This window comes from Bidens hawaiensis, unplaced genomic scaffold (genome assembly GCF_021521415.1).
Source record: "Bidens hawaiensis isolate Kalapana, Puna unplaced genomic scaffold, B.hawaiensis_p1.1 tig00001433_1, whole genome shotgun sequence".
In the NCBI taxonomy this organism is placed as follows: domain Eukaryota; kingdom Viridiplantae; phylum Streptophyta; class Magnoliopsida; order Asterales; family Asteraceae; genus Bidens; species Bidens hawaiensis.
In genome coordinates, this window is record NW_027491080.1 from 74,754 (window position 1) to 100,257 (window position 25,504).

Here is a 25,504-nt window from a genome sequence, read left to right on the forward strand (position 1 = left end):
TAATGTTTAAAATTAGTGTTCAAATTAGCATGTGAAAATCATATAAATGGAAAATTAATAAGTTGGAAGCCTATGTGAATATGGTAGTTAAATGCCATATAGAAACCTTGTATTGCTTTAATAGTATTGTAAGATTTGTCATTTATATTAGTGTGACCACTATTTTCGCCTTTTTGGCAATATTAAATAATTTATTTATACTGAGTGTGGGACGAACACGTGTTTGTTTAAAAAAGTTGCATTTTTCCCGTAAAGAGCAAAGTTAATTTATGTATGTGAAACGTGGCCTCGTTAACGAGTTTAAAATTTTAACATTCTATATTCCAAAAACGTCACATTTGATCTTTTCTAGTCATTATTATTTGCTACTGACGAAATGGGTTTATCAATCATTCAAAATAAGTATAAGTTGGATGCTATTTTAGTGTGTAAGTAAGCTGCTTAACAACATCACGGTTTACGTAACTCGGGTAAATTAAACAAAAATGATGTTTTTGTTTGTTTGTTTTTTTTTTTTTTTTTTTTTTGGGGGGGGGGGGTTGTCTCCATGAAAGTTCCCTGTTTGAACAACATAGACACAATTGAGAATATTAGCTAGCTAGCAAGTATGAGTAACTATTTAATAAAAGTTATGAGAAGTGTAATTAGAAAAAAACTACGGGATGGAGCAAAAGACCAACTTGCATGATCCCAACAGTTAAGATCCAACGCGTGTGTTTTTATGTCACAGACATGCATAAGTTTGAATTTTCTAAGCAATTGATACTAAAATTCGTAGCTTCGCTTATACATAGGTATGGGAGTAAAAGAATTCGTTCGAACACGCATATGATATAACTTTTCACGTATTTCTTCTTTCAAGTTACATTTCAAACACATTATTTTTTATATCGATATTTTATACATTTGGTTATATTTAAAATGACATGACTCCTTAAAAAGTACATAGAAACTAAACCAAACAGTGAATTCAACTTCATGTTTTGAATTCCGTTTCTTTTATATATCGGTTTCATAAAGTTATTTTATAAATACCAAGCCCCTTGTCTTATTGCATAATTATATTCTAATACAAATTAAGAATTATTTATAATCAAAAGACGTGCAAGAACTTTTGTGGATTATATGCTCAAAATGATAAATATATTCTTTAACGTTAATCTCTGTCAAATAGTTTTCAAGTTTTTAACCCATAGAAATTTAAAATATAAAAAATGAAAAATAAAAAATGAACGCTTAAAAGTTACGTAATAAAATCAAATTTATACACACGAGTTAAAAAAATATAATAATATCAGATATTAAAAACACTTTTTTAAAACAATAAAACATATAACTTAAACTGGTTAACGTGCCCAATTTATTAATAAACAAATGTTGGATGATGTTGTCTTTCTAATATATGAGACTTTAAGTCTGGATGTAATAAAAATTGTAAATTGTAAATAATGTATTTAACCAAGTATTTTCAAACTATACCGATAACTAGGTTTTATCCCCCCATATTACGGGGTTTGTTTTATAGTTTTCGTTTGTTAATATTTATTATTTGGATTTTAATTTTCTTTATTGTAAGAAAGTTAACATTATACTTAGAGTTTGATGATAAAATGGTTTCACAAATAAAAAGATATGTTATAACCCGTTTAAAAGATATCTGGATTTAGTGGCCCATAACCTGCTTATTTTTTTGTTATGAAATTGTTTCTTAATTATAAATAATATCATTTTTTTAATTGGATATTAATTTTAGTATATCCTTATTTTATATGATTTTCATATTAAATATTTGGTAAGTTTAATTTTTAATATAATGAGATGCTATAACCCGTTTAAGAGATATAGGTTTGGTGAGACCTATACCGCAAATTCGGGTCAAATGCATGAGAAGCCTCAATTTACAAATAAAGCAATCTGGTGGCTTGAGAGAATTTAAAGAGCAACCAGAAAAATTTTAAAAGTTTGGTTTATATATATATAAAATACGCGTGATATGTATTATATAAGTATAAAAACATAATTTATGTAAAATATAAATAATAAATGAAAACGACGTTGAAGTGGTCCATGAATCTAGATACGCAGGTTTCTTAACGGGGGCGCTAGAGCCCCTCCGCTCGCGCCCCCAGGCGCTAACACCACACCACCGGGGCGCTAACGCGAAAAACCATGCAGGCGTGAGCCTGTTAGCGGGAGAAGAGAGAGAAAAGCTTGTCTTGGTTTTAGAAAAAGAGCCGTTGGGCTCTTATTAAATTAAAAAAAAAAAATTTTTTCCTGTATAATACTCCATTTCACCCATTTTTATACCACAACTTCAAACCTTCACCCAAAATCAATTCATCTTCTCAACTTTTTTTTAAAAAAATGGCTGGAAATTGGTACCCAAACCTTGATTCAGATTATATTGACGACGATTTATGGTCGTCACCGCACCAACCGATGTTTTATTCGGAGCCGCAAGAATCATCCGGCTTTTAACCATCCAACACACAACCGTCTCCTAACTTTGTTGTTCCGGAGACACAAGAATCACACGGTGAAGCTACGGGACCAAAAAGACGCGTCCACCGGAAAAAACAACTTGCAACGGACGGGTCAGGACCGGCTTCGACTCCGAGGACGAAACGGAAAGCCACTCTGTGGTCATCGGATGAGAAGGAAGCCTTGTGTCGAGCTTGGATAGTCATTTCTGAGGATCGGCGTTGCGGTAATTGTTTTAACGTTTTTAAAAATGATTTTTAATAAAAAAGTTAAATAAAAAAGTTAAATGGAAATCTAATTTATTTAGTCATTTTGCAGCCTACTACCAAAAGAGCAAGATTTTTTGGACAAAGGTTAGGGAGACGTTCTACATGCTCGTTGGGAGTACAGAGCGGAACGCCGATATGATTTCGGGTCGGTGGTCCGAAATCAGAAAATTTGTCGGCTTGTTTACTAATCTTTTCAACAGGAACATCGGTCGTATGAGACCAAGTGACAGTGATGATTTGGCGGTTTACAATTTCACGGTCGAAGAGTGGAAGCAGGAGTGTTTGCGGAGGTATGAGATGGTGAAGACGTGGGACGATTTAAAGTTGTGGGATAGGTTGAAAAGGTGTTCCAAGTGGGTTGAGCTGGTGGCGCCGGACGTTGATGCGGAAGTAGGGCCGAAACGGACTAAAACTAGTTCGTCTGGAGCGTATAGCACTTCAACCGGGTTGGATTGCCGCGTTGGATTCGACCTAAACATTGCGGAGGAGGAAACGTCTTCACCGCCGAGGAGGCGGCCATTGGGAAGGGACGCCAAGGGGAAAAAACCGGTTGAGGGGGAAGCCGTAAACATCGCCAATCTTGTTGAATCCCTCAATAAATTCAACAAAACCATGGAGGTGGTCTCTTATGAAAAAAAGGAAAAAAGCCGAATGAGAGATTTGGACTTTCTTACTAGAGACTTCAGTAACCTAAATCCGGTCGATCAAATGCTAATGGAAAAGCAAAAGGAACGTATCCGAAAGAGGTTGATCGAAGAAGACCAAGCCGAAGAATAAGAATAATGTTTTTTTTTAGTACTTTAATTTTTATTTTATTTTTAGATATTAATGTGTTTTTTTTATTAATGTGTGTTTTTTTTTAATAATTTATGAGTTTTTTTAATAATACGTTGTTTAAATATATTTATAAAAAAATAAAAAAAAAATTCGCTAGAGCCCCTGCTGGAGCCCCTCCACACCAGGGCCAGGGGCTCCAACGGGGGCTCCAACACCCCCCTTATCCAGTTTCTCTCTATGCCACACGTCATAATATTATTGGTTGGAGCCCCCATTAAAGCCCCCACAACCCTCAGCCTAACTAAATTAGCTTTACTAGTACCAGAGATTGGTGCAGTACCAGTCACTAGATAGTTTAGTTATTTTGTAGGTATGTTTGGGCCTCGTTTTTATCACCAAATATAGCACAAAATAATAAAAGAAATACATTTTATTAATTTAAACTAATTACGGGCAATGACCAACATTAATTTCTACTATTAATTTGATAACTGTCAGTCAGTTGTAACTTGCAGTTGTGTTATCAATAACAAGCTCAGTATAATAGTAAAGTTTTGATGATGTGACGTGTAACATACATATTTGAGGTTCTAACTTCCAGTTGTGTTACATAAAATTTCAGTGGTGGTTAATGGTGACAATGGTGCTTGTTGTTACAGACTACAGTCCTTGACGAAGTTTGTATCTTGATTCTTGAAGGTCTTGGCAGTCTTGGATCTTGAAGGTCTTGGAGCTTCAAGTGGGTTGTTGACGGTAACGGTGTCGAAGTAGATCGAAGATGGGGTTGACGATGACGGTCTCAAATCTTCAAGAAGGTGGTTGACGGAGTCGACGGTGGTGGAGGTTCAGCGGTTTGCGGCTTCGATGGTGGCGGAGTTTCAGCGGATGAAGGCGGTGGAAAAAGATTTCAACTTGATTTGAAGATGGATAAAATTGTAAAGGTGAAGAGTGTGAAGGATGAAGAGTAAGGTTATAAAGATGGGATGTGAAATGGTTGTCTTTCGGCCATAACCATTGGATTTTGATCTTATCAAGGGTTAGGAATTGATTTCTAAATTTCTCATGGATCGTGGGTTTTAGCGGCGATTTGGAGCATTAGCGACGACATCGTCGTGTGTCGCCGCTAATGCTTCTAGTCGCCGCTAAAACTCAAATTTCTTGTAGTGGATATTGCAGTGGGACTATATATAACCTTTGAAGCTAGAAAGTCCACTATATAGATAGGGTTTTAAGTACAATGCACTAATTTGGTTCGGATCTAGCGACTTGGTTTTTGTTCCCCGGTTCCGGCGGTTTGGACCCGTGAAATGCTCACCCCTACCTACATGGTAACACGTCCTCGAATCATCAAAAAGGATGTCCAAATTGATAAATTGAAGCAATTGAATCAATCAGTATTAAATAGAAGCATTATGGTTGGTTTGTTAAGTTGATATTCTAAACTCAAGCCTTTGTGTAAGAAATCAGTATTAAATCAGTATACTCCTCTTTTTAAGGAGTATACCTTTGTGTAAGAAATTATGCTTATAACTTGCAAGTTGGCAGAACACATCTACCCAAGCATTTTTACTTATTGAAAACAAGAAAGTATACAACTAACCAAATGACTAAATTTATATTCTAAACTCAAGCCTCGATTCAATTATTCTGCAGCCCAATGCGAAATTGAAGTTGGCCCAACAGACAATGCGTAGTGAAACTAAAATATAAGTACACCGGTTATAACCCGGCCCAGATTCACCCAAGGAGTCGATAATAACACGAGTCAAGGAAATCCGACCCATTTTATCCACATGAAAGCTTCTCAATGTTGGCCTATGAAAGCTTCTCAACATTGACCTTTGCACGACAAAAATCTAATATAGCTTCAATAAAATTATACCACAACCCATATACATATAACTACTCTAACTAACTATTTTTTCAAACATAGTTAAGAAATAACATTTTCTTTTGTTAAAGGGCAAAGCTAGTTAAAATGTTTGATGAAAAGGTCACAGTTAAGTATTCGCACACGTGCAAATGTGCAATTTTCCTTCGAAATGATCAACTTAATTGTAAATACTAAGAACTCGTACGGACCAATACCATTGAATTTCTAATTACTTATATATTATATTTTATTGTTTATGGAGGTATAATGGGAGAATTATTTTTTTTAAGTTACACCATAAAATCAAATATTTATTTACATTTAACTTGAGCCTAATAATGTTATATATATAAAATAAATAAGAATTGGTCACCTTCACATTTCTATGGCCATCTCCTTATGCAACAATTTGCAATCCATCGAGTGCTCGATCTAACAGTCTGCTATAGTTGACCATGACGAAACTTTGCCTCTCTTATGCATCTCTTATGACGAATCTTCCCACTAACCAGATTTGATAGGTTGAACAAGCGAGGACCCTATTTATGCATATCTTAACAAGGGACGAGGCTTCTTTAGGGCCAGATGGTCCACGACCCCCTTCGTTTTTTGCTCCGTAGTGTAAATTTACCCGTTTCCGCATGAAAATTTGAGTCAGACCTCCTCTGTTTATGAATTTTTTTATGTGTGATCCCCCCCCCCCCCCCCGCGGGCGCGGCTGGCCTTTTTGTCCAAGCTTCGCCACTACTCCCAACCAACCGATGCGTGTAACTCAATTTCCATGGGAAATCGGCTGGCCTTTTTGTCCAAACTTCGCCACTACTCCCAACCAACCGATGCGTGTAACTCAATTTCCATGGGAAATCACGGGTACGCGATTTTGTGATTTCCATGGGTGATAATCCCATTCTCGTAAATGAACGTAAGTAAGTCGTTTAATCATTATGGGAATTATGAACCTTTTGGTTACGTGGTTGATGCATGAAAAGAGGGCAATTGGTGATTTGCAGGACTGCATGAGGAGATTGCCGGAATTGGGAGCTTGGGTTCAGTATGCAGAGGCGGACCTATCCTCTGTGATAAAATTTCATGGGTTCGTCATTGCCTGTATGTAAGGATTAAATTATGTAAATGGTCAATTTGGTTTGTAAATACGAAATAATCATTTTATAAGAGCATACATAACTTTTAAAAGTGCAACACCAAAATATGTTGTATTATAGCTATAGGGTTAAGTTATTCTTCACAAATTCCTGAATCTAGAAAGAGTACACAGACACAGTTGGTCACAAAAATGATAAACAAAATATAACACAATGCTGAGCGATATAACGCAATGTCGAGAAAAAAGATACAATGTTGAGGAAGACACAATGACGAAATTAAACAAAAAACATGATGATAAATAAAAAAACACAATAATCTGAACAAAAATTCTAAAATCTACAAGGTAGAAAGCGAAAACCTAAAATCTAATATCGCAAAGTTTGATGAGAGGGTTTCAATGCCGCTAGCTTGAGCTCAATTGAAGTTCGTTTAACACCATTCATACGGCTTCCTATTTTTAGAAGACTATGGGTATAAACCAATCCTATATACCCCAAACTCATCACTTTTCAAAGTTATACAAAAGAAAATTGTTATTTTTGTCAAATAACATGATAATGCCATTGGTGTAGTTAACTCTAATGTTAACATCTAAATATCATGTTTTTAATGATAAGGCCATCGTTGTAATTAACTCTAATATTAATGTAGTTATTAAAGTTAAACAACTACACTAAGAAAAACTCTCAATTAGCAAAACAACATATAATATAATAATATGATATGAGTTGGCTGTCATTGTATATGATCTAGAAGCTTTTGTCAAGCTCAATCATATTTTGATAAGTTTTAAATTGGATTTAAGCACTAAAACAAATCCGAATGTTTCTTTAATTGGATTGAACCATTTGTTAAATAAAATAATGCATAAGAGAAGGTGAACATGAAGGTGTTGAAGACTTGAACGAAGGTGCTATGTGTGGTTAGGTTTGTGGAGAGGGTGGGCCTAGAAGGTCTCCACTTACAAATATTTAAATGATATTGGCTTTGACATTATCCTCTGATATATTATGATTGGATATGTGGAATATTTTGACTAACAAAATAATAACTATCAATTAATAATATTAATTGATATTAAATTAATATTAATAATAATTGACTAACAAAATAATATTAATAATAACTATCAATTATGATATTAAATAGGAAATTATATAAATAACATCTTTAATCCTAATATATTGTTTTGCTTTCTATTGAATCGTTTCTCACTAAATGTCTCAAAAGTATGTATCGAACATCCTTTATTCACATGAAACACGCTTCATACTTTGTAATTCAATAAAGAACAAGTGTCATTTAAACGAATTAAATCATTCTTATCTTTGACTTGTGCTTTCATTTACATTAACATATAAGTGTTTTTCACTTTCTTCTCGTTCCATCCCCAACCGATCTTTAATCCTTACGATACCCGTCATTGTCATCCCCTCCTTCGATCCCAAACTTTCTTTAAAAAAAGGTATTTAAATTATAAAAGCTTAATTTCATAGATAATGATTCATTATAATTAAGAAAAACAGATATTATTACTAAAATTAAAAATAATAAAATATGAGTCCATAGAAGTAATAAAAAGATAATATGAATAAAGCTAAAAAATAACACGAAACTAAAATTGATTGTCAAGATTCTGTATATGGATTTGTGCAACATGCTCCATGAGATACACTCATATATTGTAGTGTGTTTGTAGGCTACGCAATTCCATTTATGCTTTTTTCATTCACTTGTAGATCTTCATGGACGATTGGAAGTTCGTTTTCGTGAGAAGGATATAACATCTGATCTTCGCCTTTTAAATTATATTGTTGTCGCAAATGTACACTATTTTCCAAAATTTATTGGGCTAACTAGTCGTTGATTTTGAACTATAGCCCAATGGCGTTCCAGGATACCAAAAGTCATTTAACATCATTCCTTGCTAATTCTTACGCTACGTTGAACATTTTCCATTCAGGGTTTTTCGGATAGGAAAAAAAATCACAAAAATAGCCTCGTTTGAATATATCTCATCACAAGATAATAATCTTGCTTATATTTCATTCCATTAATTTCGAAATCCGTCGGGTTGAATGGGAGTTGGTTATTGAAGAGAAAGGTCATGGCTGTCTTCAAGGTTTTAACCTTGCGTTGTTACAGAAATGGAGGTAGAGATTTGTTAAAAATCCCAATGCGTTGTGGGTGAGGGTTACTTCGGCTATCCATGGGAAAGGGGCGGGAGTCATCACTGGTTCTCAATTGGGTAACGCTAGTGGGACTTGTGCTAGAATTGTCAATTCTGCCAAATTTCTTGATGAAAATGAGATTATTTCTGTTGATTTGTTGAAGAAAGAAGTTGGGAATGGGAACAAAACTAAATTTTGGAAGGTTGGGAAGTGTTCCCTTAAAGAACAAATCTCCTAAAATCTACAACTAGGAATTGGATAAAGGGTGCTTTATTTCGGATCACTATATTAATTCAAATTGGTTTTTAATTGGCGCAGGTTGCCGAGAGGAACAATTGGAGGGTTTGTTAGATGTATTCAAGTTGGTAAATTTGACCTCTAACGAGGATAAATGGATTTGGAAGTTAGACCCTAATGAAGACTATTTGTTAAGTCGGTTCGTATTTATATTGATAGATCAATTCTTCCTTATAGGTCTACAGCTACAAGATGGGTTTGGACTACCCTTAGGAAGGTTAAATATTCATACGTGTTGGGTGATTTTGGATAGGTTTCCTGCTAGGAGTTATTTATGTAGTAGGGGATTTGATGTGCCAGCAATTTTATGTCCTTTATATGAAGCGGAAGTAGAAACAGAGTGTCATGTGTTTAGTGATTGTTCTTTGTCTGACGAGGTTTGAAGGGCGGTTGGTAGATGGCTGGAGGTGTCTTGGCCAAATTCTAAAATGCCGAAGGAGATATTTTCTTTGTATAGTAAGCAAAAGAAAGTTTTAATTGAAGCGATTATTTTCTTGATTTGATCGTTCATTTGGAGGAAACGGGATGACATTGTCTTTAACAAAAATGACATAAAAAAGGACTATGTGGTTGATTCGATTACGGCGTTGGTGTTTTATAGGTTTCGAGTTGAACTGTTAAATTTAAAATTAGCTGGACCGAGGGGTTGAAAAACTTGCTCCTTGTTATGTAATTTTGGTTTTTGCCCCAGCTAAACTCTTTTTAGTCGGTGGTTTTTAGTTATATAATTCTTCTTGGCTTGTCAAAAGAAAAAAATTGAATGAAGGATTGAGTGTGGTTCTAATTAAAACATTGTTGAGTAACGGGATTTGATGGAGAACATTGATATCATTGTTAGAACCGACAACAAAAAAAATGCTTGCCAAATGGTCCATGTGGTATGGACAAATTTTGGTTTTGGTCCTCAGGTTTGAAAAATTACACATTTAATCCAATAACATGTAGATTTGTAACATAAATTTTCCTTAAAATAGATGTAGGTTAACTTTACTGTGAACTTTTTTATATCAACAATAATACCTTTAATAATAATAATAACAATAAAAAAAATATATTTATGTTTATTTATGGGACCCGTCACCCCCCCCCCCCCCCCTTTTCACCCCCTCCCAACTCATCATTCACCAATCACCATCACTAAAACTTGCTTCCGAAGCGATAGAGATTGGTTGTATGTTGCTGGAGTAGGGAGAGGTCGTAGAGGCGTGTGTAACTAATAAAATAAGTGGAGGTCAAAGACTTTATTTAAAAATTAAAGCTAAAATTTTTTACTTCACTCATTAAAACTAAGACTTTTTAATTTTTAAGTGACGGGGTATATTGATCACTCCTAATCAATTTAGTAGTTAAAAGACTTAAAGTTAACCTCTTTCAATTTTAGGTACTACTTTTGTTATAACTTTGTAAACTATCGAACTAAAATGTAATATTCAAACTTGAGGACCAAAACCAAAATTCGTGCATACTATAAAGACCATATATTAATTACTTCTGACATAAATATCCGTAAATAGTTTAAACGAATGTCATTCAAACAACAACAATAACATCAACATTCAAACTTGAGGACCAACACCAAAATTCGTGCATACTACAAAGACCATATGTTTAATTACTTCTAACATAAATATCCATAAATTGTTTAAATAATTGTCGCTCAAACAACATCAACAACAACTTTAGAAAGATAACCTCGATCCATCCATGTCTGGTATATTTTTATGATTTTCTCCAAAGAGATGATGAATTATAATTTATAGAATACAAAAAAAATAAGATAATTGTTTGATAATTGATGGTTAATTATAATTATAAAAGTTAATAAGCACATAAAGTTTGACATTATCATAAAAATAGTATAACAAATCATAACCTTTATTTTAATCATTCTATAAGCGTTTAAAAGTAATATTTAAAACTTCCACATGCTATCAACTACGGTAAAACAGAAGTATTTGGGTAAAGCCAAATTGAGAAGTTTCTATCCTTGACTTTTATTTTTTAATAAATAATACTTAAAATTAAATTCGATTATCAATCCAAAAGGGTCTGATTGTCAATGTTTGAAATTTCCTTTCATAATATGAAAAACAAAAATTGGACACTTTTAGAAACTTTGAAAAAGTACATCAATAAAGTTTGGATTAAATGAATAAAGGGTTGTCATTGATATTTAACCTTAAAAAAGTAGAGTCCAATTTCTTTTTAACTCTGAACTCGACTTAGTTAGTTAAAAAAAGCTAGAGTTAGAATCATGTAATTTTAAAGAGCTCTACGTCTCAAACTCAGCTTGATACATGAGGTTTTTGACTGAAAACATGTTTATTAAACAAGCATCAATAACTAAGTTTGAGTTTGTTTAACCTCGATTTGATTCAAAGTTTTACTGAGGCGGATTAAAATTGTTCACAAAGTGGCTAGTTCGTCAATCCACGTTTATTTTCTTAAAAGATATTTGTTTTGATATATATGGTTTTTGTGCAAGTGCATGAATCAGACTTGTAATGGTACATATTTTTCAATATCGAATAATATTATAATATAATAAATTTATTGTTTATTCAAGAGATTTGAGAGTACGTTCGCTTAAATAATTACATGTTTATTATAATATAATAAATTGTCAAAACATGCTTCTAGAAACCACGCGCTATTAAATACATTTTTTTCCGTAACAAAACTTACCCTTTTTTACTTTCAACAGTTTATATTATTATATAATAATATTTACATGATGCTCATTTATACTCTTTTTTCCCCCTATATTGTAACATATGGCTGCTCTTGATTTTTTATTTTATTGACAAAACACTTTGAACAATATACTCATCGACACCGTATGCATCCTTTAAAAACATAAAACCCTATATTTTTTCTACTAATTCTATGGTTTTTATAGAATAAAATAAATTTTGATGCATACTCGTAATGTGGTTTGCGGCCATCATTTACTAAACTTATATATAAAGTTATATATACAATCATGATTTGTCATACCATATGCAGGTATGACAACCGTTGTATTACATATTAATACTTTTTTTTTAATTTTTAAATATATACACCTCACAGTTTTGACAATGTTGAATTAAACTACAGTTGACTATCTGGAATTCTCGATGGCCATCCATGTCAGACCCATGATCGTGGTATGCCTCCTAACCATTAAGAGGCTATGAACATTGAACCATTAAGAGTAGTCTCTTAATGACTGTTAAGAGGCTACCAAACAACCCGTTAATAACTTAATATTTATCCATTTGGAAGATGTTTTCATTCGTCTAGTTATATCGTCGAATATAATCTGAATGAATATACATGATTCTTGTAGCCATATATCTTTTGGCCCACCGTTTGAAAATATATATTATATCCTTGATTCATTGTTTTCCTTATTTAAAGTATCATGTGTTGACACATCTAGGTTATAAATCTGCGTACATATAATATATGCATTAAGATTGGGGATATGCACTCTCGTTTTACCGCACAATTGGATAATGTGGCTGTCAACCTACCACGTCCATCAACTCATCAAGCAGCAGTGAGGAAGAACAGAAGAACTAAGAGCACCAGTATGGAGATCTTTACATGGTGACGAGGACACAGAGAGGAAAAACAAAGGATTTGAGACTTTATAATGTAATAACTATTAGAATCAATTGTTTAACAACAATATAATTTTTTATTATCTTTTAAAAACTTAAACATATATACACATATAAAACAAACTGGAAAAAAAAGTAAAGGTACCCCACTCTAGAAGTGCACAACTCAGGTTTTTCAAATACCTAATTCCGGGTATGAAACTGGGTTCGGGTATGACCGGGTCGGTTTGGGTCCGGGTATTGTCTCTAAAAACCACAGCCTATGCATCAGGTTCCGGTTGGGTATAGAACCAGGCATTTGAATACCCTATTTTCAGTTCGGGTTGGTATAGAATCGGGTTTTTTCTGGCTTTTGTCTGGGTATTTTTTGGTTATAGATTGAACTTTTTAAAGGGGCTGCACTTTTTAGGGGTATTTTTCATGTATTTTTTAGGCATTTTTCGGGTATAGATCGGGTATTTGAAAAACCCAGTTCTAGGTATGAACCCGGTTCCGGTTTTAGGGTATTACCAGGTACAGATCGAGTCTGGTTCCGTCTACAAGTTTTGGTACTAAAATACATACCCTATCCGTACCCTACAGGTAGGGTCGGGTATAAATTTGTGTATTAAAAACCTGGGTATAAAAAACCTTGGTTCCGGGTTTTTTTTTCTAATCCGGTTCTGGGTTCGATTTTTTTGTGCTACTCTCCCACATCCTTCCATTGAGTTGGCTCTAAAATGATAACAAATTACTATGTTGTGTGTTATTTTTATATAAAGTAAACCTTTAAATATAAAAAATTATCAAAAAATGAATTAATTTTGGGATGAGAAATAAGAAGAAAAGAAAAATATTGGTAAGCATGAGGAATGTTGGAGGAGCACTATGGTCCTACAAAATCCGTGGTGGAAATAGTCCAGATTTCACCAATTCAAATTGTAATTAAAAAACTAATAAAATAAAAGTGACAAATATTAAAAAGTCAAACATAAAGACATGCATATAATGGCGAGGCTGCCTAAAACACTCTACCTGTATTTAATGGTCTTTTTATTATTTGGCAAGTTGCAACCACCCCACCTCGCCGAATTTAATATTTTTTTAAATTTTATTTATTATTAAATTTTATGCATAATTTCGACTGGATCAGAAATATATTATTTTATTTGTCCATTTAAATAAATTATCCTCCTACGAATTTGGTCTGGTGATAAGAGTTATACCCTCCTTAGGTGGAGATTCATGCTTGATTTTCATAGGACGAAGGTTTACAGATTTCATCCGGTCACCCGCATCAAGACGATACGGTCTCACCTTCTCGACCTTGGACATGACCCGTTAAGATTAGGTTTAAACGTAAAATCCTATGCCGCTTAAAAAAAATTTAATAAATTAATTTTTTACAGTCAATATTGTTCAAATTTTGATTGTCGTTGGATTTAGAAACTATTTTGACTTAGGAAATTAAAAAACAAATAAAAGGACATGAGAGGCAATAAGAAAGTTACACGTGCCATTTGACAAAGAACTTTATGATTATTATGACACGTATTAGTTACGATAATCAAGTTAGTCAATAATTGATTATGAAGTTAATGAATTCTTTTTGACATGTTAAATACAAGAAAGCATAAACTCTTCAATTTGGGTTCATATTTATTTATTCACGCGCTACCATGAGAGAATTACATTTGGACCCTTAGAAACAACCTAATTGCAATCTAGTCCGACATTTTGTTAGTTAGGGTTTTTGGGCATTTTCATTCGCTTCAAGAACATGGATACTATAAACGGAGGCGGTGCGGACTGATCAAAGCTCATCGAGTGAATTTTATGGCCATATTTGCTTTAGAATCATCGGATATGTGCAAAGTGAATGTCCGATACAGAAAAAAAGGAATTGGGAATGGTAGTGGAAGAGAACGTGCAAGATGGTATGGAAACTCGGAAGGTATAAGCGTATAACAGTGTGTTGTCTCTCTTAATCAAATGGTAATTTCCGATTGAAATGACAAATGGGTTTTGATAATGAGACAGTTGTTGGTAATTTTAGTTTCAACAAACTATTACATGTAACTAATTTAATTAGAGAACAAATGAGAAATCATAATAACAATCAATATAAGTTTGGAGGTATGGAGCACAAATTTGATGCTAGGTAGCAACTTGAAGATTGAAAACAAGTAGCACTTTCTGTTGCTTGGTGGCTAAATGTGTGCAAGTAGCAATCTTAAAAGCGGGAGTATAAGAAAGCAAGTTTGTGCAATGGTGGCAAACTTTGTACTGCTGTAGCAACTATGAACTTTGGTAGTAGTTATTGTCGATAGTAGTTCTAACATAAGGCGGTTACACCCAATTGCCCTAACTAATTCTTGTACAGATGCGACATTATTGGGTCGATGCAACACCTTTATAAGGAAATCAGCTGGTATGGTTTTAATCAGTAGTTTTCACTTGGAATTCTCATATAACAAATCATCTAGTTTTTAGTTAGAGCATTCATGTATTATTCGATTAAGAAGCTTACACACCAATGAGATACTTTAATATAAAAACAAGACTACGTGATTTTGAAAGTAAATAAGTCGTGCCATATCAGAAGTTCCTACAACTTCAAAGAATTCTCAGTATAATCTCTCATTTTCGAAATTGAACGAGGGGCTTGTAACTAAGTTATTTATTCTCGTTGTCGTTGTGAGACAAACTAGATTTCATCAAAAAACTTTGGTTGGAGGCTTGTGATAAAATGATTCCCACGTTGGAGGCTCTCTCAAATAAGGGTCTTAGCATCGTTTACTGACATTCTATGATTTTGAAAAGTATATTTGGTGCCAAATATGTGCATGGTGTAATATGCATGCCCCTCTTGGAGCTCGATTGCGGACATGCGTGCCACGTCTATCCAAATGCCAAAATGTACATTACGCAAGAAAACCTTATATACTGTCTTTCTGGATACGAAAGCTGGTTTGTTGAAAATTTTGTCGTTTCTACATCGAATACACATCAACAGCGGGGTAAAATAAAGAACGAACTACCATTTTTTGAGTGATCAATTTGGTGTAATTTTAACTTTGTTAACTTTCTAATGCTTTGAGTTTTTTGTTTTTTTTATTTTTTGATTGCATGCTTATGTTTCTAGCTTCTTGTTGGAAGCTTTTTCTTATATGAAATCGATCGTTCTCTGTTGATAGCGGCGCTTGAAGCTAACGACATAACAAAACATGTTTGACGACAAACACGACTTTAAAGAGAGGCTAGTTGGCGATGAGGTGGGTGAAAAAAAAAGTTCATATTTTTTAGTACTAATAATATACTTCTTATTTTTTATGACTTCATGATGTTTCGATCAAACTCTATAATTTGGCCTATGGACATTTTGTGGTAATGAAATCGAACTGTTTATATATCCAACATCAAGCTAGTGAATGTGGATTCACCCGAAAAGCACAAGGTTCCGACTTGACTTTTACATGGTCCCTATGTTAATTATCAAGGAATAACAAAAAAGACGAATATAAAGAATATTAACGATAACAAAAGAGTTTAACTGCAGTTCAGTCACAAATCAAACCCTTCACTAGATATTTTAAGAAAAAGAGAAGATATATACACATCACCATCAAGTACGACTTTCGAACTCGTTTTCAATTCAACAAAGGCGAAAGTGTGTGTAACTTCCGGTGCATGCATTGTTTGTTTTAGGTCTTAATCACCGTTTTTGAATTTGTCTCAATTATGCTTTAATACTTGCATGTTGATTTTGGTTTGAATCTCTATGCACTTTAGATAGTTCATACCATTTCAATACACATTGTTGCTTTTAGTATTGATAGTTTGTAACAAATATATTTCTAAATGTGTATCTAGTTTATTCAATGTTCAATGTATGACTTTGACATTCTCACATTTCTTATGTGTGCTTTTGACTATAACACACGACTTAATTTTTTGTAATATGTTTACTTATATGCGTGCACTACATCGACGAATGCTAACTTCTTACACGAATGAAACATGATATCAAAATAATAAGATCTTGGATTATCATATCTAATCGGACCGTGTTTAATGAAACGCATAGTGTTTGAGTTAACCTATTTAGCCCATTAAGTTAAAATAGTTGATCCATCCACTTGTTTACACACGTTTAACTCATATATTACAACCCACAACCCTGATTTGACAATTTACAACTTAATTATCCCTCACTAACTTGTTAAATTGTTTGATACTTTAGATAAATTAGTTTAACAAGTTGTGTTAGACTACTTGTTTTAAAAGGTATTCATGCTAGGTTGACTTAATTAACAAGAATACATATATATAGATTTTTTTTGAACTAAAAGTTTTTCCTCCACCTAATTTAACGCATATTTCAAATGAGATCAAAACTCAAAAACCATTTGGTTAAGAAAGGCCACACATCTAATTTTTTTTAAGGCCAACGAATCCTCTAAATGGTTTACTGGCTAAATTCACCGCTTCGGAATATACTCGTCTTTCGATCTGGGAAAAACCCTCACTTAAGGCTAATGTCCGTGAACACTCTCCTGAAGGCATGACAGTGTGATGAGATAAAACCTGTTCAGTTTAAGAATCCAACTAATGAAAGCCGTCTAATCGCCTAGTCTCCCATCATCTCCTTGGTGTCTCTAAAACTAAATGTTGTGGACACGAATCAAACCTGATCACATTAAAACACCAAGTCTTTTTCTTATCACTCCACCACTAGTTTATTGTTTATTTTTTCAACTAATACATATATATAGATTGTTATTCGGATTAAATAATTCAACTCATTATTTCAACACGATCAAAGTTTTAATTTTTCCAAATCTTTGAATTTTCTAGAAATAATGGCGAGCGTGAGCACCACGCACCAATAACAAGAGTAGGCTTCCAATTCCAAAGCATAGCAAAAACCTTAAGTCTTAACGTACTTAAAGTTTACTCAAACCAAACCAAACCAAACCTCTACCCATCTCACCTTAGTCAACGATCCATTGTACACACACAGCTTCGCATCACTGAATTATGAAAATTGAAAGGTGAGCAGACACACACAATTTAATTCATTTTTATGATTTCAAAAGCTCCACCCCACAAAAGTCAACGCTTTCTCTTTCTCTCTCTATCATCCATCCACCTTCACCTTCATCATCATCATCATCATATCTCAAACAAACCCAATTCAATTCAATTCTTAACTTAATAATAATAATTATTATTATTATTATGGGTAACAGAGTAGGTAAATGTTTCACCGGAAACCACACCGTCGTTCACCGCAAGCACACCCCCGATCTATTAGACGATCTGGGTCACTCTTTTTGCTACGTCCGACCCGACCCATCTTCCAAAGTACACTGCTCTGAAGAAACGACGAGGTTCCGCTCAATCTCCGGCGCCTCAGTTTCCGCCAACACATTAACTCCACTTTCAACTTCTTTAATTGATCTTAATTTTATCGATAAAGCTTCAGCTTTCGAAAGCTCAACTTCGTTTGCTTCCATTCCGTTACAACCGCTGCCCCGAAACTCGATTCATTCGATCAATTCGGGGCCGTTGTTTTCGGGTTCGGTCCCGTTTTCGGGCCCGATCGAAAGGGGGTTTCTTTCGGGCCCGATTGAGCGCGGGTTTCAATCGGGTCCGATTTTTTCGGGCCCGATTGAAAAGGGTGGGCAAGATCAGTTCCAGAGAAGCTATTCCCAAGGTGGGTTTAAGTTTAAACGTAGATCAAGAAAGAACTCGTTGATTCGGGTCATTCAGCGGGCTATTTCGAGGAATTTTGTGACCCGTGGGCAGAATTCGATTGTTGCCCCGATTAGTAAAGGGTCTTTGAAGGTTCCGGATTGGGCTGTTGAGAAGAATAATGAGTTGACAATTAGTAGTGCTAATTTGAGCAGTGAGTGTAGTTTTCTTGATGAGGATGAGAGTTTGAATAATAATAATAATAATCAGAATCAGAATCTTCAATGGGCTCAAGGGAAAGCGGGTGAGGATCGGGTACATGTGGTTGTTTCAGAGGAGCACGGGTGGGTTTTCGTTGGGATTTATGACGGGTTTAATGGCCCGGATGCACCGGATTATCTTTTAACTAATTTGTACCCCTATGTTCATAAGGAGTTAAAGGGTTTGTTATGGGATGATGAGGTTGATTCATCGAATTCGAGTTCATCAGCAGTTCAACCGGTAGTTGAAATGGAATCTTGTGTAAATGATCAGCCTGTAAAAACCGAGAATCAAACGTGTATGGATCAGCAGGAGCGTTATCCAGTTGTGGATTTTGAAACGAATCCAAACAAGAAACGAAGCAAGAGTTCTCGGGTTAGAAGTAGAACGGCTGCAAAGAAATGGGAAGATAATCATAGGAGATGGAAGTGTGAATTTGATCGGGAGCGGTTAGAATTGGATCGGAGGTTAAAGGAACAATTGAACTCAAACGGGTCGAATGCGATCAACCATTCGGATGTTTTGAAAGCTTTGTCTCAAGGGCTGAAGAAGACGGAAGAAGCTTATTTTAACGTTGCGGACCAGATGCTCGACGAAAATCCTGAGCTAGCATTGATGGGTTCTTGTGTTCTTGTAATGTTGATGAAAGAAGAAGATGTTTATATCATGAGTGTAGGAGATAGTCGAGCGGTCTTAGCTCAAAAGCCCGAGCCCGATCTTTGGAGACATGATCTAGAGAGGATTAAAGAGGAAACATTGTATGATCTTGAGGTTTTTGACACAGATGTTACTAATACAAATCCAGCATTAACCGCCTGCCAGCTTACAGTTGATCATAGTACTTCCATTGAAGAGGTAAAAGTTGTTCTTTTAACTGTAAAAGTTGAAATGTTGGAATAACAATTTCATCAAAATTATTTTTAATATTTTGCAGGAAGTTCAAAGGATAAAGAGCGAACACCCTGATGATTCTTGTGCGATTATGAACGATCGTGTTAAAGGGTCACTCAAGGTCACTCGTGCTTTCGGTGCTGGCTTTCTCAAACAGGTATTTGACTAAATGACTAATCACCAATAGTCAATAAACAATGCTCAACTTGATCCATCTTTATGTATAAAAGCAATGTGAATTCAATTCCTTGTTGGTGCTTTAAAAAGTTAAAACATTCCTACTTGGATCAGCAAAACAAATTGGGAGAAAGAAAGATTGAATCTTGCATAACTTTTTACATAGAATATATTGGTTGACTTTCACAGTGACTCTTAAAAGAAAAGGGCATGTCGAGATTGTTCAAATTTTTTTTTTTTTCATTTAATCAACTTTTTACAATGTGTTTCTTGATTTATTGCAGCCTAAATGGAATGATGCACTTTTAGAGATGTTTCGGATCGATTATGTTGGAAATTCTCCATACATAAACTGTACCCCGAGTCTTTACCATCACCGATTAGGCCCAAGAGACAGATTCTTAATATTATCTTCAGACGGGCTTTATCAATATTTCACTAATGAGGAGGCCGTTTCTGAAGTCGAACTTTTTATTCAATGGTCCCCGGAAGGTGATCCAGCTCAGCATCTAATCGAAGAAGTATTGTTCCGTGCAGCCAAGAAAGCTGGTAATAATATATCATATTCATTTTTAGTTTTGCATCTCTCCAGGTAATATTTTATCTCTAACAGATCATACCGATAAAATTAAAAGATTGACTAAGATGTTTAATGATGCATAAAAGTAAAAAGTCATTTTAATCAAATTATTCTGGATATGTGGTTAATGAAAAGGGTTATGATATGAAATTTGTTTATTTATATAGGTATGGATTTTCATGAGTTGTTAGAAATACCGCAAGGGGATAGAAGGCGTTATCATGATGATGTTTCGATTATTGTGATTTCGCTAGAAGGAAGGATATGGAGATCGTGTGTGTGAGCGAGTATTCAAGGATTCAAGGTACGAACGACCCGATGATATGTGACGAGAATATATGAATGGGTACAACCATTTTTTGATTATCTTTGGTTCTTTTTTTAAAATCTTTGTCACCCTTATGTAACATGGCAATGAAGCTCCAGAACATTAAAAGAGAGTTGGTTGTGAAATGCAAGTTGGGTGATTTGGAATTGTAAAGGTGTGAAAACTTTACTCAAATGTTTATGAATATAATTTTGTCATGAATATATTCTAATAAATGGCGGCCATTTAGTTCTATTTGTCTATGATTTTAATAAATAAATTTTTCATAAGCGAAAAATCTATGTAGAGACTATTGTTTCTTACTTTCTTCGTGTGAGATATTGGGTTCTAACCCAGACAAAGGATGCAAGTTATTTGGGGATTTTAGCGGTTAAAAAAAAAGTACCACAAATTCCTCGCAAACACATTGTTAAAGTCTTGGAGATGGTCTTATAAACGTATGCTAATTAGCCTAGTGGCGAAACACGGTGTTCGATTTAGCCAGGTGGCTTTTGAGAGTCGGGTTGTAATTAGTTACATATGAACTAGTCAAATCGTAAAGGCTAAATGTCCTAAATAAAGAAGATTTAAAAAGTTACACCAACAAAATTTGTATTCAATAAGCTACAAGATAAAAAGAACACATACTGGGACTCATTTCATACACTTCCTATGTTATGTTATATTGACTTGTCTTGGTAGCAATTGGTGGCATCATTAATATCACAATTACCATTTCATCTCACACGGGCTTCATCATTCTTAGTGACCCCAGCTCATGCCAAATGAGTTGCTGAGCACACATCCACTTAACATATGTGCCACACAAGCATAGAGCTGGAGTTGAGCAACGTTCCTAACAAGTTTAAAGCAGAACCAAACAAGTAAATCGCAATACAAGTGATGGGTGTCTTTTGACTCATTTCACACAAATGCTTCAAAGCTAATTTTTAATTAGATTGTCAAAGAGAGAAAACAAAACAAGTATCATATGAAAATTTACAAAATCCTTATTGATACAGCTCAAAGAAAACTATAAATGAGGATTGTAAACTGAAACAGGCTGCCATCTATTATCCATTGGTGTAAAAAATCGTTAGTCATCAATTAGACGGTAGGGCGAAGAATAGCACTTGGCTACATTCTCGCTATAAACAACTGATCTCGGCTAGAAACTCATACACAAACACAGTTTAACCAGAAATTGGCTACATTCTCGCTATAAACAACAGATTTTGGCTAGAAACTCATAGGAATCCACTTATTTGGGACGAAATCTAGCCAAAAACAACAAATTTTGGCCAAAACTTGCTCAGAAAAAGCTAATGAAGTCTGGTTAATCCTAATTTAGGCTGAATTTGACCATTGACCAACTAGCCCTGAATTAATCAATAAAATAAAATGGATACTAGCGATTAATCAAACACCTGGTCAAAATTTTTGCAACTATGCTGTTATCTACTGCAAGAATTTGCAATAAACAGGGATTGTATTGGGAGTAACCTCAAATTAAAAATATAAGAAACTAATAAAATTAATAACAATCAACAAAGCCAGCAGCTTTAATCACTAAACAGATATCAAAAATAATATCATCACAACAGATCATAAAACATCATTTAGATTCAATTAAGCTGAAAACATAAGAGTTCCAATTACACTGAAACATCAAACCCTAGCCCCCAAACCCATAAAGCGTACGGCCCTGTCTCTTCAACGCATACACCACATCCATCGCCGTAACCGTCTTCCGGCGAGCATGCTCGGTGTAAGTAACCGCATCTCGAATCACATTCTCCAGAAATATCTTCAACACGCCACGTGTCTCCTCGTAAATCAACCCACTGATACGCTTCACGCCACCTCTTCTCGCAAGCCTCCTAATGGCCGGCTTGGTGATACCCTGGATGTTGTCTCGTAGGACTTTCCGGTGACGCTTTGCTCCGCCCTTGCCCAAGCCCTTGCCGCCTTTGCCTCTGCCTGACATTTTGTATTTTTGATTGATTTGTTGGATTTGGGGGTGAGAGGTGGAGTATGTATAGTGGAGGTTGGGGATGTGAATTGTGGTGGACCGTTGGATTGCTGGGTGGAGAGCCGTAGGATTGTGATCCGTGTGGGGAGAATGAGATGATCTGATTGGTTGTTAGCGAACACGCGGATCTTACCTTAATACCAAAAGGTTTTTTTTTTCAAAAAACAAATAACATTAATAATACAAGCATTAAAACTTATTAATATTCCATTGTTTTCACTGTTTCACATATAACATGAGACTTCAGTGTAAACGTTATCGAGTTGACATATTCAACTATAATAAACCCGAATACCACCCATATCTTTATTTGTGTCAAAGATATCAATAAACACATGGATTTATTTAAAGGTGTTTAACCCGAACACACATGTATGATTCACTTGTCTGAACGAGTCAAATAGGTTTATGGGTTGTAACTAAGTTGTCAAGAAGCCAAACGAGCATATGGGCTGTAATAATTAGGTTAAAAATATTAACATTATAAAATAAGTATAATTTTGAACAAGTTGTCAGCATGTTTAAATAATTGGATTAAACAAGTCTACGTAAACAAGATCTCTATAAGGGGGGTGGGGGTGGTTTAAAAACCATCACTTGCTCCCACCAATCACGGTGTGCCACCTCACCCCACCACTTTCCATCACTAGTGATGGAATTTTGGTGGAGGTGGTGGTGTGATGGAATTTTTTTTTTAATTTTTTTACACTAAATACTAAAACAAGGTTAAATTAAATAAAAAATAAAACAAGATTAAATAAATTAAAAAAACCGACAAAATAAAAGGTGAATTAAATGTTTGAGATGAAACGTTTCAAAAGGATTATTTTGAAATATTTGGCTAGAAAAAGGTGGAATAAACGGTTGGTTTTGATACGGTATCGATGAAAACGGTGAATTAAATGTTTGAGATTGAAATGGTTGGTTTTGGAACGGTTGTGGTTGAAAAGGTTGTTGTTGGAATGGTTGGGTTGTGTCGAGTTCATCTTGTAATCGGAATCTCGCCGGCTTGCCAAGATTTTATCGAACCTTTGGTCGGGATTGGGTTTTCTTTGAACTCGAGCCATGTTTCTTTGAACCCTCCATTTGTGTGATGTTAGAATGTTGTTTGTAGTAGAGGATTTGAGTTAGATTTGAGTTGGATTTGATTATATTTATATAGGTTAATTAAGTTTTTTTTTCTTTTATCTCCTCAACGATCACATTAACGTTAACATTGGATTTGAATGCGTGATGGCCATCACGGCCGGCCCCCCAGAGGACCGGCGGCGGTGTTCGTGATGCCATCACGGGTGATGGCCGTGTATAACGGACCACCCCCAGTGCTCTAATTAATTGGGTTAAACATGACAATTCAAACATCGTATATTTCATTAACCATAATTAATCAACTCGAATACAATCCAAATTAATTTAACAAGTTAAATTAGTTAATCCAAATACGAGTTCATTGATTGCAAGGGCGACCATGCTATAGAAAAGAAATGAAAAGGCATTTGTTTTAGGCCCTCACATTAATAGGGCTCCATTTATTTTTCTCTTGAGCGGTGATTAGTTTGAACACATCAACACAAAAAATTTGAAGCGCCAGCAAAATAATCACGCACGGGTTAATTATGTGCAACTTCACGGTCCCTATATACAATTACTATTGATCTTGTAGGATCTTACATTTCCTGAATTAACGATGCATGTAAAATTGCATAGAGAAAATGTACTATATTAAGATTCGTATCATCAAACAACAAGTCGTCAGAACTTGTTGACGATGAAGTAGTTGATGGAATTTTAAACAGATGGATGGCAAGATTTGGTGATGAGAAATACCTATTGGTGGATAAAAATGTTTAAAATTGACGTGTTATGAATATCTATATGGTTTTTGTTTATTTTTTTTATATTAAATAAGCAACAAATATATTTAAACGCTAATACAACTGTTGGAAGTCTGGAGAGCGTCTACAAGTATAAGCCAGTCAGGTATATCTGTTTTCGGTATTAAGAAGGCAAGGCCGGTGTTCCAGTGATACTGAGGCTTTCTTGGTCGATTCCAAACTCCACAGTCCATGCCCCAGGGCCGGCCCTTGGGGTGGCAGGGTGCTCGACAGCCACAGGCCCGACACCCTGCTAGCCCGAATTTTTTTTTTAAATTATATGTATTTTATTAAAAACAATATGTATACTTAATGTTTAAACATAATTACATAATCACTAGCTTGGTCTAGTGGCAAATGGGTATTACTTACAACTAAGAGGTTCTCATCTTAATTTTTTTTTTATACAAAAGTTTTTTACACAACCCAAATTATAACCAAGTAAGCCTATATAAAAATTTATTCAATATCAGAATATCAATTTGTATACAATTTATATTAAAATCAATACCTGCTAGTTAATAATTAAATATTTAAATAATGAAATGTGAATCAATTTTTCTACTTTGATTCCAATTGTTCTCAAAGTCCATACGTTGCACGCTCACCAAATTGAACTATCACTGTTTTTTCATCGTTTTTCAAATCCATTGTAATCATTCATTGTTCAATTATTTGATTTCAATCTGATGTTTCATTTCAGAATACGATTATCACAATGATATATGTGAATTAATTCACCTAACGAAATTGATGAAGTGACATTATTAAGATTAAATTTTATTTTAAGGTTTAATCAAAACTACATCGTTTTGATAGGTTTCACATCTAAGTTATATGCATAACAGTCTCATATTCACTTTCCTCTCTCTCTCTCTCTCTATATATATATTATAAAACATTTTTAAGATATATAAATATATTAAATCATACGTTCCGGTCCAGTTTTATACGGTTGGTTTTCGATTCAAACCGTAAACCAAACAGTTCGCTACGGTTTGAAAATTTTCAAACCAACCAACCGAAAATTAACAAAGAACATCAATCGTGAAACCAAACCGACAACCGGTTTAAACGGTTTCACAGTATTAAACCAAACTGTAAACACCCCTAGTTAGCATAC

The 25,504-nt window shown here is 34.5% G+C and overlaps 2 protein-coding genes across 2 annotated transcripts; one reads left to right on the forward strand and one right to left on the reverse strand.

Annotated features, from left to right (window-relative positions):
• Positions 1-17,803: 17,803 nt before the first annotated feature.
• LOC143576067 (putative protein phosphatase 2C 23) lies at positions 17,804-20,640 on the forward strand. Its single transcript, XM_077060261.1, has 4 exons — positions 17,804-19,375; positions 19,455-19,568; positions 19,873-20,137; positions 20,336-20,640. Exons 1-4 carry the CDS (start codon positions 17,804-17,806, stop codon positions 20,449-20,451), a joined length of 2,067 nt encoding a protein of 688 aa, XP_076916376.1. The 3' UTR covers positions 20,452-20,640.
• A 1,506-nt stretch (positions 20,641-22,146) lies between these two features.
• LOC143575822 (histone H4) lies at positions 22,147-22,475 on the reverse strand. The gene has a single exon (XM_077060092.1). The coding sequence runs from the start codon at positions 22,460-22,462 to the stop codon at positions 22,151-22,153; it is 312 nt and encodes a 103-aa protein (XP_076916207.1). The 5' UTR covers positions 22,463-22,475; the 3' UTR covers positions 22,147-22,150.
• Between the last annotated feature and the right edge of the window lie 3,029 nt (positions 22,476-25,504).

What these genes read in the sequence shown, in the direction of transcription:
- LOC143576067 (XM_077060261.1), top strand. Translation starts at nt 17,804, where the DNA reads ATGGGTAACAGAGTAGGTAAATGTTTCACCGGAAACCACACCGTCGTT. An exon ending in ATAGTACTTCCATTGAAGAG is followed by an intron (nt 19,376 to 19,454) that starts GTAAAAGTTGTT and finishes AATATTTTGCAG; the next exon opens with GAAGTTCAAAGGATAAAGAG. An exon ending in CCGTGCAGCCAAGAAAGCTG is followed by an intron (nt 20,138 to 20,335) that starts GTAATAATATAT and finishes TTATTTATATAG; the next exon opens with GTATGGATTTTCATGAGTTG.
- LOC143575822 (XM_077060092.1), bottom strand. Translation starts at nt 22,462, where the DNA reads ATGTCAGGCAGAGGCAAAGGCGGCAAGGGCTTGGGCAAGGGCGGAGCA.